Raw genomic sequence first — 16623 nt, 5'->3', positions numbered from 1 at the left:
TCCCCGTTTGTGGGAAAAAGTTCCATCTGGGCTGTGAGACAAAGTGTATTAAGAACTAAATCGAACCGTATATTTTTGTGCACTTGTCTGAGCGAGGGCTAAAACCTTTGAATGAAAATAGAATCTCCATAGAATTTTGAGGTGCTTCAAAAAAAAAAAACTTCTTCCAGGCTAAAATCTGATTTTAAAGTGTCAATAAGCTGCAAACCTATGTACGTATTCTATAAATAATTTTTGACCCAACAACGGGTATTTCGCCCGTCACATGTTTCTGTCCTTTGATGTTGTATATATGTCACCTCTTGAAGACGTAGCGCTTCGTCAATTCAAGTTTAATTTTGGAAGAAACGGCCGCTTGTAACATTCAGTACGCTACTAACATTCAATCATAACAACAATCACACAAGGCTTCGATGGCCAAAATATTAAGAACAAATTAAGAACATTTTAAGGCTTTGCAGACTCTGTAACACCCGATTTGTTAGGAAAATGGACAAAAATGCCCACAAATAGTGAAAATTAGAACTTGTTAAGAACATCTTAGGCTTAAGCTAAAAAAGGAAAGAATATTCGAAGGCTGTGTAGTATTTTCTGCAGAAAAACATCCAACTATTCATTCACCTTCACTTTAAGGCTAGCTGAAGGCATTTCTACCTAGCATGCGATATAACATTTTTCTGGACAGTGTGATTTTGCGTTCCAATAAAGCAAGTCTTTGACAACAAGATTGTGGGCTTTTTTACTTCGGTTTTTTCCGGAGCTGGCATAGTCAAACCCTATAGACACCACACGAAACAAACAAAGAAAGATGTCATAAGATATGTCATGGTAACGGCTAATTAGTGGCAACTAATTCTGTACTCATAAAATGCCCCGCTGAGACTACCGAAGCCCTAGATGATGTGCTTTGGTTGAAAAGTGTGCCGTGGTTAGGTAGGAAATCCTACCTAGGTCAACGTTACATTACAATAGAATTTCAGCGGTTGACCAATTAGAAACTTTGCATGTTTTCGAAAACAATAGCAGCAAAATTATTTTGCGATAGCCAGTTTTTTTTGCTCGGAAGAGCTTAAAGCACGACATCTAGCCTAGACTTAGTAAAACATCATCATCTAGAACTAGTAAACTGTCGTGGTGCCCGAGGCTGGCTATGCCTGAGCTAATGACAACAAAATTTATATTTAAAAGTTTTTCCCAGATATCGGCCTGACTTACCGCTGGAAGGTAAGGAGACGGGTTGGTACCCTTTGTAGTTTCTGGGTCAAGGCTCAACAGAGTGGACACGAATTTAGCTCATAATAAGTACTCAATATCAAAACACGATACCAACAATAAAATCCAAATAAATATGTACAAAAAGATATCCGCGTCCAGATGCGCCGCTCACCGCAGTTTGTTGCAACTTGAGTTTTATTTCACTCTGGGGAGATCCCAAACTCCGCAGTCTTTTCCGTCTCGTGGTTTAATTCCGGCATGCCATCTATATCAAATTCCTATTTCTTCTGCTTGGCAGAGTCTTTATTCAAAGCACAATGATTTCAAAATTGAAATGTTCTCTTCATAGGCGTTCATAGCTCGATAGCTCGTTAATAATTCAGATTTATTCTATCTCTAGATCGTTCTATCGTTTCTCTACCATAAAAATACACCCTCTTAAAATAATAAGGTTCTTAGAAGCACTTGATGGCCCATTTTACCCTGAACAAAGCTTCTCAATCCTGACCAAAAAAATCTTTGATCGAAGTTTTTTTTAAAGTGATAAACCCTTATGATAGTACTACTCAATAGCGGTGTAAATGCTTCGAGAGCGCTAGATCTACGTTTTATGGAATACTTTTGACTTTTGATGATGTAGCACCGTTAAACTTTAATTTAGTTTCTTTGCAGGTACAACTTAAAAAAAAACTCCAATCTAAAATGGCGGATATAGCCATATATCCATGGATATATAAAGTTCAGTTGACGAGCCGTGTTCTAATCAAAATTTAAAGTTTTTAAGTGTACATGTTTCTTTTATCTATTGTACTCAACTTCGCGCTTTTTATTTACTAGCCCAAAGTTAAAAAGGAATTAACCACTGGTTTAAAAACATTTAATTCCGACACAGGTTTTAATAGACGATATCGGCTTTCCGAATTCTCCCCGAATGATTACCCATGATGCATTGCGCAAAAAAGTTCACGGACAATATTGACTTACTGAATTTTTTTGCGCAATGCATCATGGGTAATCATTCGGGGAGAATTTCGTTAAGCCGATATCGTCAATTAAAAAGAATCAAAATTGAAATTACATGTTCTTTTATAAGAACATATTAAATGAAAACATACAGATGGCCAAAATACTCAAAACAAGTAGAGAGCTTTTTAATTTTCCACAGCTCTAAAACACCCAATTTCTTAGAAATAATTGAAAAATACTCACGAAATAGTGAACGTTAGAACATTTTAAGAACATTTTTAGGCTTAAAAGTTAAAGTTAAGAACATCCGAGGGTGGCTTGTATCTGGAGACCGTTATAAAAAACGTGTAGCTGTTCTTGCTTCTAAGAAGGAAATACATTCAATGCGCATTTAGTGATAGCTGCGGGGCATAGATACTACTTTCAGCAGCTCATTAAGAAATAGGATAGACAATACTATAATGATATGGCAATTACAGATAGGTATTAACTTGATTGATAATGTATTGATGAAAAAATTCAACATTCATATTTAAACACGTTTGTAATGGTAAGAGCTATCGAGAGGAAATTTTTAAAAACAGAAAAGAGAAATTACTCACACATGGTCATGCTGGGGTCAAGCTATGAGTAAAATCGAAAAAGAGAAATTTTCATGAAAACATTGGTATATGGTATATGACTTCAGTGTTTGGAAGGACATGTATAGGCGAAGACGAAGGCGTAAAGTTTTATTCGCCTGTCTCATTCTGGTATCCTTGCTTTGCTTCAATATGAATTTGTTCATCGACGTGGACAATAAAATCATATCACCTTTGAAAAATTTCGGACAAAACATGCTCAGAGGTTCTAAAAAACACCCATTTGTGATGCCTGAAAACCATACACCAAACATCAAGCTTTTGAATTACGACGATATCGATCCTTTCCATGGAGACATTATGTTTTTGGTTACATCGCATATCCGTTTTCAAATCAGGAGAGATTCTATACGTAGTAGTTGGGGTGACGCTTCACGGTTTACTAAACATCGTCTAAAATACAATGGTGTCAATTACAAGGTATATTTTCAGACTGGTTACCTCGATGGTGCTTTTCAAGCAGCTAAACTTGAATCTAAAATTCACAGGGATATGTTGATTAGTAATAGGACTGAGGATTATTGGGACCTATCCAGGAGAGTGATGCTTGGATTTATTTGGTCACTGGAGCATTGTAGTTTTGAATACCTTATTAAAACCGATGATGATGTTTTCTATAATATACCGAATCTTTTCCAGCTCATTTATGAAGATCCATTTATATTAGCACACAAGGATCGTGTTTTTGCTGGATCTATTTACCAAATAACGCGTAGATCAAGCAGAGACTTATTTTCAAAATGGTATGTGCCAAAAGAGGAATGGCCGGCTGACGAATACCCATATTTTGCAACTGGAATGGCAAATATTTTATCACGTTTAGTTGTTGAGAGAATGCGCCCACACTTTGACTGGGTGAACCCATTCCGATTAGATGACGTTTACATAGGAATGTTAGTAAATAGGGCTGATGTTCCCCGTATGGGGATTCGGAAAATAAATGCCATGAATGAGGAATTTTATGGAAAAGGCTCGGCTAAAAAATGCTTTTATCTACAACAATCGGTTACTCAACATAGAGTTATTAAAAAATGGTGTATGGAAAGACTAACTGCTCAAAGCCTTATATCATAACCAGCTAAATATTTTTCCTGTTCCTTGGAGACCTGACCCCCATTCTGGGAAATTGTTTTCATTCCCTCAAAAGATGCATATTATAATATACATCAGTCTTACAAAGCTCTTCTTTGTGGTAGCAAAGTGAAGGTATTCACTTTAATGAGATTTTGGCCATTGAAAAAACTTTAAAGCGGATTACCTAACTCTTTCACAAGCAGATCTCAAATATCATTCTTTCTCCAGAATTCCTCTGAAATTCTGTTCATCGTTGATTGATAGACAGATTTCCTATAGAATTATGTGCGTCATTATTTCAGGTGCATTAATGCATGTTCAAATTTTCAATAGTTCTTTCGCACCTTTTACCCCTCTTTGTATGATTTGATTATTTGATATGAGTCATTCATCAAAAGAAGCGTATTCCGATGCGGAAAGTGAAAAACGCTGTGATTTAAATTTCGCCTCTTTTGTGATTTAGGCTAAAATCTTGTTTTTCAGGCCATCTGTGATGACGTCATAAAACCAAAAAAATAGATATCTCAACTCAAGAACTAAGTCAACTTAAAATTTTCACGTATGATATAAAACATTACCACGACGAGTATTCTGAAGTTTTTGATGAGGTCAGCATAATATCACAAAATCGATTTTTTTCAAAAAAAGACTTCATCAAAATTTTTCAAAGATTTTGAAAGGCAAACACTCCTTGTGCTATTACTTAGGTGCAAGAATTTAATGAAAATTTGTAACATTTTTTCCATTGAATTTCCATACAGGGGGATGCAAAAAAGAGATTTTTAGAAATGGAAAAATTTGCTAAAGCAACCCTTGGAAAAATTATGTATACTTCAAAAGTGAGGATGGACGAAATAAAGTGGAACTTTTAGAATAATTTTTTACACCCAGGAAAAATGAAAGATACTATACATTATACCCCATGGAAATTTTTCTCCGATTAACCCTATTAGTCCCAGGGGGGTAGAATCTACCACAGTGGAGTTCTTTTATGTATATCTCGGAGAAAATTTTTTTAAGCGATTTGAAACTTTCTGACTTTTAATATAATCTTATAAAGAGTACTTATGCAAAATTTTAGGGTCTTAGGTCGGTTTTATGACTTTATTGTGAAACATTACATAAAACCCACCTAAAATCACTTTTAAAACTCAAAGTTAACCCCTGGAAATATTCGCCCCTACCCCTTGTATGGATATAAAATGGAATGGTTAATTGATATATGTGATGTGTTTCAGAACCTAAAGGGATTTTATAAAAGAAGAACCGTAGGGTTGGTAACGGTCAAATGATTAAAATATTGATATCAGGTTTTTTCCAGTTTTTGCATTTAAAGCTATACGATCCAGTTTTTGCATTTTAAGCTATACGATCCAGTTTTTACATTTAAAGTTGTACGATTAGATAGGAAATTTTTTATTAGCATATATAGAAAATATGTACTTTTATTTTGTAATATAAAAAAATGTTGCTCATCAAAAGCAATTTACACAATATCTAAGTTTCAACTCTTTAATATAGCAACGCTCTATTAACTTATCAAGCACTCTTTAAAAAACTCTAAAACATTCAAAAATATATATCAAAAGTTAATAACTAATTTCAAAATCTGACTTTCTAAGGGATAAAGCAAAGTCCTGGTGGACTAGGTAATCCATAGTCTAATGAATAGATAGCACATCTTTGGTAATCACAAGGTCTGTTTGACCATGCATAGCGGACAGCCGTTACATTCTGATTACTTGGTATGGTGAGATATATTCCAACAGGATCAGATGATGGACTAAAAATCATCTTTGTTGCAGTCCATTGCCCCGTTCCTTTGATCTGAACCTGTGATGATAAAAAAATATGAAAAGTTAAATCTTTAGTAAAAAGGGGGCAAATTTATGTGTGCATTGACCATTGCTTGGGCTTAATTTGACAAAAAAAATTTACTACCGACTACCGTAAAGTGTGTTTCCCACTATACTTAGCCCTTTAACTTCCCCTCGTATTTTTTAAGGTTTTCACTTCATTTTCTGAATAATATATGAAGTATTAGCCAATGACTATAATTTTGAGTTGAACCATGGAGGTATAAAGAAAGACAGGAGAAGTATGCTATTGTAACCAAGCTCGCCCTACGATTAAAAAAGTTACGATGTATGCATGCTCATAATCTCATATATCGTGCATTTTTAATGAGCTCTTTTATCCATAGGTTAAATCTTATTGGCTCATTTAAGCTTTAGAAATTAGATGAGACGAGATTCATTGTTTCTGACATTGGTGTAAGAAAATATTTGGACTAAAAAAAGGCCTGTAAACTTGGCAATCCTTCATCAAATGATAAGATTTTTCGATCAATGTTTTCTTTCAGCTGAACTCTATTGCTTGATACTTTCCTCCAAAATTCTCCAGCGACTTTATGTCTACAAATTGAGTCTGAAATCGTGTGTGCTTATAAAGAACTTTTCATTTTCTGGCTTGAGAAAATATCCTTTCAAAACAAAATTGAACGGATAGCGAAATGGATCATAAATTTGTTTCGTGGACGAAGTTTTATCTAATTTTCGTATATTAAAAGGCTAGAATCTTCAATACTGATTATTAGAATGTTCAGAGCAAACTTGAGTTCTACTAAAAATTCTTATTTCATCGGGCGAGCTTAGAATTTCTTTTGATACATTTTATAAAAGAAATCAAAAGACTTTAACGACCAATTACCGACACATTCAACTCCTGTTTTCTTTATACCTCTATGGTTGAACGTTGTAGAATAGTTATTTTTCAACATAAGTTTTTAACTATTCATTTTTTTCATTTCAAACCATCTAATACAAAATCTTTGTAGAAGTGTTAAATTTTGCAGCAAAGTGCCGATGTCGGCAAATCCCGACATCGGCAAAGAAATCGAAATCTCGCATGCCGACATCGGCACGGAAAGGGTTAACAATACTGTTTGTTTTGCAAGGCAAAATAAATGATGTTAATGATTATTTTCCGCTTTTACCGGACACACTGTAAAGAAGTTATACAAGATCTTATCAATTCCTGACAAAAATAATTCACAGAGAGTAACTTATTTACATACCTCGAAACCATCATGACTTTTAATCAAAAGTCCCTCTTCATCTGCTCCTCTAAAACTGACTCGCACATAGCTTTTACCTTCCATACTCATAATCTTGCAACTTTCCATAATTGCACCTTGAAATGTGATATTTATTTCGCCGTAAACCATAGCACGTGCTCCCAATGATAGTCTATAGGCAACAGTATTTTTGTCACGTGGATGAACAGCGCCGTAAGGTGAGTTGTCGTCAGGGAGATCCATAGCAACAGCCATAAAGACGTTTTGTTGTTTAGGGTTTGGGACGTAGCCATAATTTGCGGTCTGCTCGTAACGGATACGAGGGAACCTTTGTTCGGGAATCTTTGGGTCAATCGTAGCCAGCTATCAACGAGAAAAAATATTTTTGTGTTTTTCTTTTTTATTGATCCGCTTATTTTATATAATACAAGCATCTTACTCATAATCATGTTGCCGAAAATTGATCCATTTGAAGACTTTGACGTTTTTGCGAACCTTTGAGAGACTGTTTTTCCAATTGTTAGCTCAAAATTACCGTTTGAAGGAGTGGATTTTTAATATTCAATAATTTTGGGACCCTTTCAGAGAGTCAATACACCTTTTCAACCGTAGCCACCAATTGCCGCAAGGGGATTTTTTGTCCCTTTTACCGCACTAAAACCGCCCCAGTCTTTTTCGCGCCTAAAGACAATAGAAAAAATTATTAAAAAAGATTGGATCGAGCTTAGGGTGGTAAATTGAATAATAAAGTGGCACGCACCTGACCGCGTGACTACGGTCGAAAAGGTGTATTACTATTAATTGCTTATTTACCCCTTTGTTAGACTTCCGAGCATTTAAAAAAGGGACCCTTATGGCTTGCACGTACCCAGCATCCATTTTGCTCAAGTACCCTCCCCCTGGGTCATGCTGGTACAAGAGTTTTTAAAAATTTGAGAACTAGGATTTCGTCTTAAAGTAAATGTAAATACAGTTTTTAGCTCCCAAAACACCTTGACGAAAATGTAAGATTTGCGATAATATACGCTTTGTTTATAGGTCTTGATCATCTTAGATTCTTTTCAATGTATTTCCGATAGTTACATCATAAACTATTTGTTATCGCTGCGATAGTCAATGTGAAAAATCTTTATGCTTTTGCAATCCTAAGTTGTATTTCGAAGAACATGTGTTACTTAAGGTACTCCGTCATTGAAAAATCACATACCTGCACAAAACCAAAAGGTAACATTTGATCCGTGGAGCCATTAGTTCCTTCAAACCATTTTTTTCTCCAATCATTAATCATCTCTGGGAAAGTACATGCGTATATCTCTGAATTGTACAAACTATTTGCTTCACCTTGATACCAAATTGCACCTTTGATGGTCATATTCAAAAAAGGATAAATCATAGCATTCCATAATACTGAATATGAGTTTTGAGGACTTTTCGGTTCCTCATGGTGCTTTAATTTACATTTTGCCAGAGCTGTTGGTGAAGACCAGGCTTCGATTCTAGTACCACCCCAACTGGTGGCGATCAAACCGATTGGTATTTTATATTGGTCATACAATCGACGTCCGAACATCCAACATACTGCAGAAAAATACTTGAAATTTGGTCCGCCAACAGATTCTACATTAAAGAAACGTAGACAATTAAAATTAAAATTAAAATTCAAATTAGCATAAATCTCATAACAGTGAGTCTTACGACTATAGCGTTAAATAAATCACCCCTTTCTTACAAACCCGTTGGGACCCCCCTTCCACTGGACAAATTTGCCAAAGTATATAGTTCACAATGAAAGACTTTACCCCGATTTTTGTCCCCGCTGAAAATAATCGAAGAAATGCAATCTCACTTCAAAATATTATGCTATTTCTCTGTTCCCACCGAATCTTCTGACTCTGAACACAATAGAGTTCAAATTCCAGAGCCATAAAAAACATGGGAATATCAATCCCAATCGAGCTTCAGTCAGTTATTTATACCCCACTGACTGAAAAATCCTACCTGATCCGTGAAAAAGGGGTTAATAAACGTTAACCTGGGATATTTATTCACACAAGAACATGGTTACCCTTTGTAGAGTTTTAGTTAGAACCCTCATATTCACCGTAAAAATAGACTCAAAAACAACCCTTATCAGGCAAAAGTCCAACATTGATTGTAATATTTCAATAGAAATTTGTCATAGATTACATCAACATTGCATATAACCTATATAGACCTAAATTCCCTTTGGAATCTTGGAATATCTAACTAAAAAGAAGAGGACAAGTATTATGGCTGGGCGAACTACACCCAGGCAAGGAGTACTTAAGCAAATGAAGGGTAAGGTATGTGCAGCCCTTAGGGGTACCTTTTTTGGATTTCCAAAGTCCCGCTAAGGGTCGGAAAAATCAGAAAATCAAACTTCAGTCCCACTAAGGGTCGTAAAATTCACAAAGTTTTCCTTTGTTTTCACCTTTTTAGTCCCGGTAAGGGTCAAAGGGTCGAAAGTCGGCTTAAAACCCTAGTACCTCCCCTTCGGGGGGAACTATACAAACCTCGTGATGCTTTGGTCCAATTCTGCCATATATTAACATATTGGATGTCATTCACGGCAATTTCGGAATAATTTCTTTTGACAGTGAATAAACGTATGTCTGGTCTTTCGTCTGCTGCAGCAAACTCTTCTTCACTTGTTGATGACTGAAATGGACAGAAAATCACTTATTCGAACTTCGAACTATTATTCGAATCCGTCTATAGGTTAAAGTAATTCCTAGTCTCCGTTAAGGAGGAAACATCTTTAAATACTTTCCATAATACACGGGTTGCAAAATTATATCAGTACAGTCAAAACATGTGATTACTCGAAAAAGTTCACGTTATTTTGTTCCCATGTTACTTGCTTTACAAATTACAGCTGATAACTTTATGTCAATAAATTCGAACCAATCAGAAATAAAAATTTCGAGTAAAAGCGTGATTTTTCTTTAGACTTAAATTTTGAAACTTTTGTATTCAAATCTCTCTTTAATTTGAACAAATAAAATTGCCTGTTCGAGTTAGCATTAGTAAGGGTATTCTCAAACTTCGCACGAAAGTGGATACCAGCCTTTAAGTCAAATTAATTAAGAAACTTCTAAAGGTTAATTCGATTTCTTCCGGACAAGCATTTCTACTGATAACAATTTCCCGGAATCGTCTTCTTTTGTAATCTGTTTCCACCGTAGACCCGGGACTGCTTTTTCTCCTACCTTTCCTGTCAAAACAACATCCCCACAAAGATTATACCACCAACCAGCATCCTGTTCCTGTTCGAGTTAGCACTAGTAAGGGTATTCTCAAAGGTATACCCAACCTCGTTCCTTGAGTATTATCCACTTTTTGATGCTTACTTAAACGTCCAATAATTCTCGGGTTTCCCCGGGGGGGCGGGGGGCACTCGATCTGAAAACGACCATACGCTCGGCGCAAAATTTGGCTTCTAAAATCGGACCCTTACAGTGCAGTGAATTTCCATGAAAAATCATACCCTTACAGTGCACTTTTTCAAAATTTCTGGCCCGTAAGGGCGAAAATGTTTGCAAGAAAATGTACAATTTTTCCTCCAAAATTGACCAATTTTGTGCCAATTTTATCAAAAAATTGGCCTTTTATCACAATTTCCTACCCTTACAGTGCAGTTCAGTGCAGTTTTGTAATTTCCTACCCTTACAGTGCACTAGCTGAACTATGAAAAACCTACCCTTAAGGGCTGAACATCTGGTAGGTCTTTTACCTTGAGTGCCCCCCCCCAGGGGTGTCCATCAGTAACGTAAATAAAGCTTTGGTTACACAGGGAAAAAGTTGAGGTAAATTTTCCATTTGTACGTGGCTTTGAGGTTTTTATAACACATCATAGGTGCATCTCTGTATAACCGACCCATTGGGACCTCCTACTCAACGGATATCGGCTAAAATATCGGCCAACGGTGAGGAAATAAAACTCCCTGGGATTTCATCCTCCTTGGAAAAGAAGCTTTGTGAATTTGATAAGACTAAATCGGAGAGACGAAGGAGAAGAGTAACAGAAGAATTCATTGTTTAGTAATTTACAATAATTATTTCCGCTTAACCATACCTTACAAAACTTTAATTTCAAATCTTAAAACAAGTACAAGACAATAATATAAATATGAAAATTTTAATTTGAACAAGCTCTGATATCATCGAGCACTCTCGGTAGATAAAAGAAAATAGAGTTGTAAACATGAATGTAAATTTTCTAAAATTTTGACTCCATTACTGGTTTTTCAAGAACTTAAATTCTCTGCTTGAAATCAGTTATTATCGTAGCAACATTAATTCAAAATGCATCAAGAAAATTTTTTACAAAATTAAGACCTGAAATTTTACAGAATAAGTTACAATAAAAATTATGATAGAAATTAAATTAATATTTTAAACAACTTCCTCGACTTTCTCATAACCTATAACTTGCACAATAACTATGGTCACACTAACTCAAGTATTACCCATTTCATTTGTTCGCTCTCTTAGTCTCGCAATCTTTCGCTTTCTATCACTCACTCACTCACTCACTCACTCACTCACTCACTCACTCACTCACTCACTCACTCACTCACTCACTCACTCACTCACTCACTCACTCACTCACACTCACTCACTCACTCACTCACTCACTCACACTCACTCCTCACTCACTCAACTCACTCCCTCACTCCACGCACTCACTCACTCACTCACTCACTCACTCACTCACTCACTCACTCACTCACTCACTCACTCACTCACTCACTCACTCACTCACTCACTCACTCACTCACTCACTCACTCACGTCACTCACTCACTCACTCACTCACTCACGCACTCACTCACTCACTCACTCACTCACTCACTCACTCACTCACTCACTCACGCACTCACTCACTCACTCACTCACTCACTCACTCACTCACTCACTCACGCACTCACTCACTCACTCACTCACTCACACACTCACTCACTCACTCACTCACTCACTCACTCACTCACTCACTCACTCACTCACTCAGTCGCTCACTCGCTCACTCGCTCACACTCACTCGGCTCACTCACTCACTCACTCACTCACTCACACTCCTCACTCACTCACTCACTCACTCACTCACTCACTCACTCACGCTCACTCACTCACTCACTCACTCACTCACTCACTCACTCACTCACTCACTCACTCGTTCACTTTTTTTTTGATTTTCCCAATTTTGGTTATTCTAAATGCTTCTTCCATACTAAAACTTTTTGGAGAAAATCCGCCATTATTGAATAAAACGTTGAAAATTATTTCCCCGTGCAAATCTAGGCTGCTGACATCCACTAACGGATTCGTGCTGCTATACTACTTGGGGTTTTTTAGAGGTCTGCAGTTCAGACTTCAGACTAATGTAAATCGAACGCTTGTTTCGTAAAGATAGAAGTTACGTAACTTAAGGCCGGTCTCCACTTTCGCGCGAAATGAGCGAAAAATTTTTAACGTTTTTGTAAGGTCATTGGTCGGTTGAAAAAATTGAAGCAATTCCATTGGTCAAAATTGACGTAACGGTTGAAAAAAGTTGAACTTCCTTCAACTTTTTTTTTTGTTCGCGCAAAACTTTTTTTATGACGTAATCTTTTGTTTAGGCAAACTAGCAGCCATTTCGATTGACTTCCAAATTTGCCATACTCACCAACTTTGCCAAATCCACAATTTCAATGTCAAAAGATCACCGCTTCATGGCAAATTTGTACATCGCTACACCGCCATTATGATTTCGGTTTTGTGATGCTTCGTCAGTGGTTTTCTGTCGGCGTTTATAAAGCGAACGATTTTTTTAACCAATCAAATTTCCGATCGGCATTGTTTTGCTTTAGCATTGGAAGGTCTTCTATTTTTCAAAATCTTTGGCAAAAGTGGCAAAATTGGAGTGAAAAGAACATAGGTCTCGTGGGAACAGTGTTTTGTATGGAGGTAAGTTCCAAAAATGCCAAGAATGCCAGACTTACCACATCTTTTTTATTTGGCATTTATGGCACTCAAATTTTGCCACATTTGCCAAATTTTTGTCAATCGAATATGCAAAAATATTTGGCAATCAGGGCAAAAATGGCATATTTTGAAGTCAATCGAATTGGGTGTAGGTTGAGAAAAAACTGTCGCCCACTTCGCACGAAGGTGGATACGGCCTTTAAGTTAAATTAATTAAGAAACTTTTAAAGGTTAATTCGATTTCTTCCGGACAAGCATTTCTACTGATAACAATTTCCCAGTGTCGTCTTCTTTTGTAATCTGTTTCCACCGTAGACCCGGGACTGCTTTTTCCCCTATCTTTCCTGTTAAAACAACATCCCCACACTCTTTGTACCACCAACCAGCGTCTCCAAAGTGATTGCTGCATTTTAATCCATACAAATCATCATTATCTTGATCTTTTGTCGAGAACTTCATTCCATCTAAGTCATTAAAATCGTCTCCATTAAGTCTAACTGGAAGACCTCCAGGGATGGCTAGTCTAGCTGGTAAAGGTTTGCCATATACATGTCTGTATGTACCAATATTGAGTTGGTATTTTGAATCTTCATCACCAACATTGAATTGATCATAATAAGGATAATAAAACTGGTTATCTTCGTTTTGTAGAATGAATAATACTTCATTTTCTGTACCAGGTTTTGTGAGGTTATGGATGATATCATTACCATACCAAAAGTTACCACGGAGATTACCGAATCCTTTTTTATATTGATCCCAGCTTTTTCCAAAACTACTGTTAAAGATCTGCCTTAGAATGACAGTCCAGCCACCTCCGAGAAGAGACAATTTACAATGGATGGATCGAAAAATTCCTAAATTACCCGGCACTTGAATTCCATAGATACCATCACTTCTCCAACCCATACTGTAGATATCTTTTGCAATCTGAGGCATCTTCAATGATGGATATAAACTTTAGCTTTTGATCGAGTGAGCTACATGCGCCAGTTTTTATAAAATATTCAGCATTGGGAACAATTCGGTAACGTACAAAAATCCCATATGTATTATGGTTAATCATCCTACAAGTTTTGGTATTGTGGTAATATGTTAAAGAAAAGCATCTTTCGTGTCTTTTACAAGATGATAAACACGAAACCATTTTAGGTTGATTTTCCTCTTTTTCGAAATCTGATGCGAAAATGGAGAATGTTTCAATACCGATAGTGATTCTATCATAAAATACATCACTAGGCTCACATTCTTGGTCCGTTGAAATCCCAAAGACCATGGAGACTTGCAAAAGATTAAGTATGATTGATATCATCATCAGCATTATCGAATGTTTGTCTTCGTGTAAAAACCTTTGACTTGCTTTCTCGAGAAATCTTTCCTTTTGCAATTAAGTTTTCCAAAAAAGGTTGTTTTTAAACTGTATTTTACCATTAATTATGCACTAAAGGTTTTGACAATCTTTTTTTAACCTCAATAAAATGTCTCGGCAAGTCGCTGTCAAAATGTTTACCAGAATTTCTACATTTGGCTAAAATATTTTTCCTGGTGTTATGAGTCAAATTTCTGTCGATATTCAATGGCAAACTCCTGACAAACATCCATAAATTTGAGTAATCTCAGTTTCTGGACTGGATTGTCAATTGTAATAAACTTTATCCACCAAGAAACAGAATCCGTCAAATTTTGATAAATATTCTCAATTTTGAGGACTGTGGTTTCTTTGATTCTGGTTCACTTTATCCACCAAAAAAAGCAGACAGGAAATATTTTAACATAATATCATACCGCTAAAACCACAGCTTTGCTACTCTGAAATTAAGCTGTGGAGACAAACTGTAAGAATTTTATCGCGCGTTGATTGGTACGGGCTTCCGTCCAAGATCCTGGATAATTGTCGTGGTTACTTTTTTCCCACTGAGTGCACGTTGAATGAAATTGGAATTTGTCTTCACAGCATGATATATACACGTTTTTTTTTTTATAAGAACGTCAAAAATTTTCGAAGCCTTCGGATGTTCTTAGTTTTTTGGATTTGAAGCCTAAAAATGTTCTTAAAATGTTCTTATTTTCAGCATTTTTGGAGCATTTTGATGTAATTTCTAAAGAAATTGCATGTTTTTAAGTCTCCAAAGCCTTAGTATGTTCTTAGAATGTTCTTAAATTTTTGGGCCTCGAAGTCTTATGTTCTTATATAGTTTGTTCTTATAAAAAAACGTGTAATATGCATACACTGTGATACTATCAATCATAAATTTGAACGTATCCCTGGCAACGAAGAGAAACGATGAAAATCAAATGTAATGTTTTAATTTATGCTACCTGTAAATTTTACTTGCGCCCTGCTGGCTTAAAATGTCATAACAATGTCTCTGATCTAATGTCAAAATTAAGTTAAAATCATAACATGATATTAAAAATTGAGTATCGGTAACTTTCTCCTCGGTTTGGATATCAGTATGACTTTGGGGGTAAACATTGATTAAATATTTCAGGGGGAGCAGAAGGCTCTACCTGCATCAGACGGCTTTTTCTTAAGTTCGTTATATCTTTTTCGCGACCCCCGATCGTGAGAGGAGATTGACGTCACTGGAAGTCACTCCAGTATCTACAGTACAAAGAAATTGTAATGGGCCAAAAAAGTTATCATAAATCCCTGTTTTGTTGTCAATCATGATTAGAGCGTGATTTTTATTCTAGCTAGAGTGTAGTTCTAAACAGTTCTAAACTCAAGTTACAAAGTCGCAAAGTGCTGCAATCCTGCATCTCTAATGGAATTCACCCCCACTGGCCACAAAAATAGAAATTGATTCTGAAAATGGCCTATCTGTACCTCGACGAAATCTTGGTGTTGAAATTGTCCCTATTCTAAACAACGAAGAATCAATACCTTGCGTATTGCGATTTGCAGACTAATCTCATTCAAAATTTTATTCCTCACTTAATTTACCATTACATCTTCTGGGGAAAGTAATCCTACTTAGTTTTCAATACCCCCTGGCACACAAGAGGCAGGTGTGTTGAGTCTACTTACCAGCCTATAAGTGGATTTGAATTGGAGTGATTCATCTCAAATGATAATGAAAATTTCAATATCTACATATAAAGCCAAAACAAGTCAAATTTCCCGGTAGTGCGATGATCGTAACGTGTCTACTTACCATACCAACAGTGAACGCCATATTGCTTTGTCCACTACACAACCAAACATCTCCAAACAATACATCTTCCAACTTGATCTCGATCTCTTCTCCTTTCCATTTAGATCTGGCAATAATTTCATAAGGTTGATTTGATTTGTTGATAGGTGGCTCTAACGGGTCTAATTTAATCTTCCATACTGATTCCCCAGTCAAACCTATAGGTAAAAGTATATTTGATTTGTAAAGTTTATCTTGCATTTTTTTGTCGTGGTGGACGGAGATAAAAAGATACAGCCAAGGTTTAAAGGTTTGTTTACATGACTTTCGAGGTAAAATTTTGAAAAATTCTTACTCTTAGGTCCAAATAAACGGGGGGGGGGGNCTCTCTCTTCTCCAACCTTCCCAAGAATTCTGCCAGTTTTTCAGCACCTTCAGTACAGATTGTGTAAATTTCTAAACTTTTTCTAATCAGGATGTCATGTTTAATAATTCAAAACTCCTGCATCAAAATATAGGTTTTTTTTCTT

At 36.2% G+C, this 16623-nt stretch overlaps 2 protein-coding genes across 2 annotated transcripts; one reads left to right on the top strand and one right to left on the bottom strand.

The window, feature by feature from the left end:
* The first annotated feature begins 2954 nt into the window (after positions 1-2954).
* On the top strand, positions 2955-3896 carry LOC136817540 (beta-1,3-galactosyltransferase 5-like). The gene has a single exon (XM_067073867.1). The coding sequence runs from the start codon at positions 2955-2957 to the stop codon at positions 3894-3896; it is 942 nt and encodes a 313-aa protein (XP_066929968.1).
* Positions 3897-5407: 1511 nt separating this feature from the next.
* Positions 5408-16354, bottom strand: LOC136817539 (sialate O-acetylesterase-like). The gene is made up of 5 exons (XM_067073866.1): positions 16115-16354; positions 9507-9651; positions 8180-8589; positions 6973-7335; positions 5408-5729 (listed from the first exon to the last, which is right to left on the bottom strand). Exons 1-5 carry the CDS (start codon positions 16352-16354, stop codon positions 5514-5516), a joined length of 1374 nt encoding a protein of 457 aa, XP_066929967.1. The 3' UTR covers positions 5408-5513.
* Between the last annotated feature and the right edge of the window lie 269 nt (positions 16355-16623).

This window comes from Clytia hemisphaerica, unplaced genomic scaffold (genome assembly GCF_902728285.1).
Source record: "Clytia hemisphaerica strain Z4C2 unplaced genomic scaffold, Clytia hemisphaerica genome assembly, whole genome shotgun sequence".
Taxonomy (NCBI): Eukaryota; Metazoa; Cnidaria; class Hydrozoa; order Leptothecata; family Clytiidae; genus Clytia; species Clytia hemisphaerica.
Note: the sequence above shows the minus strand (reverse complement) of the source record. Positions and strands in the feature narration are given on the sequence as shown.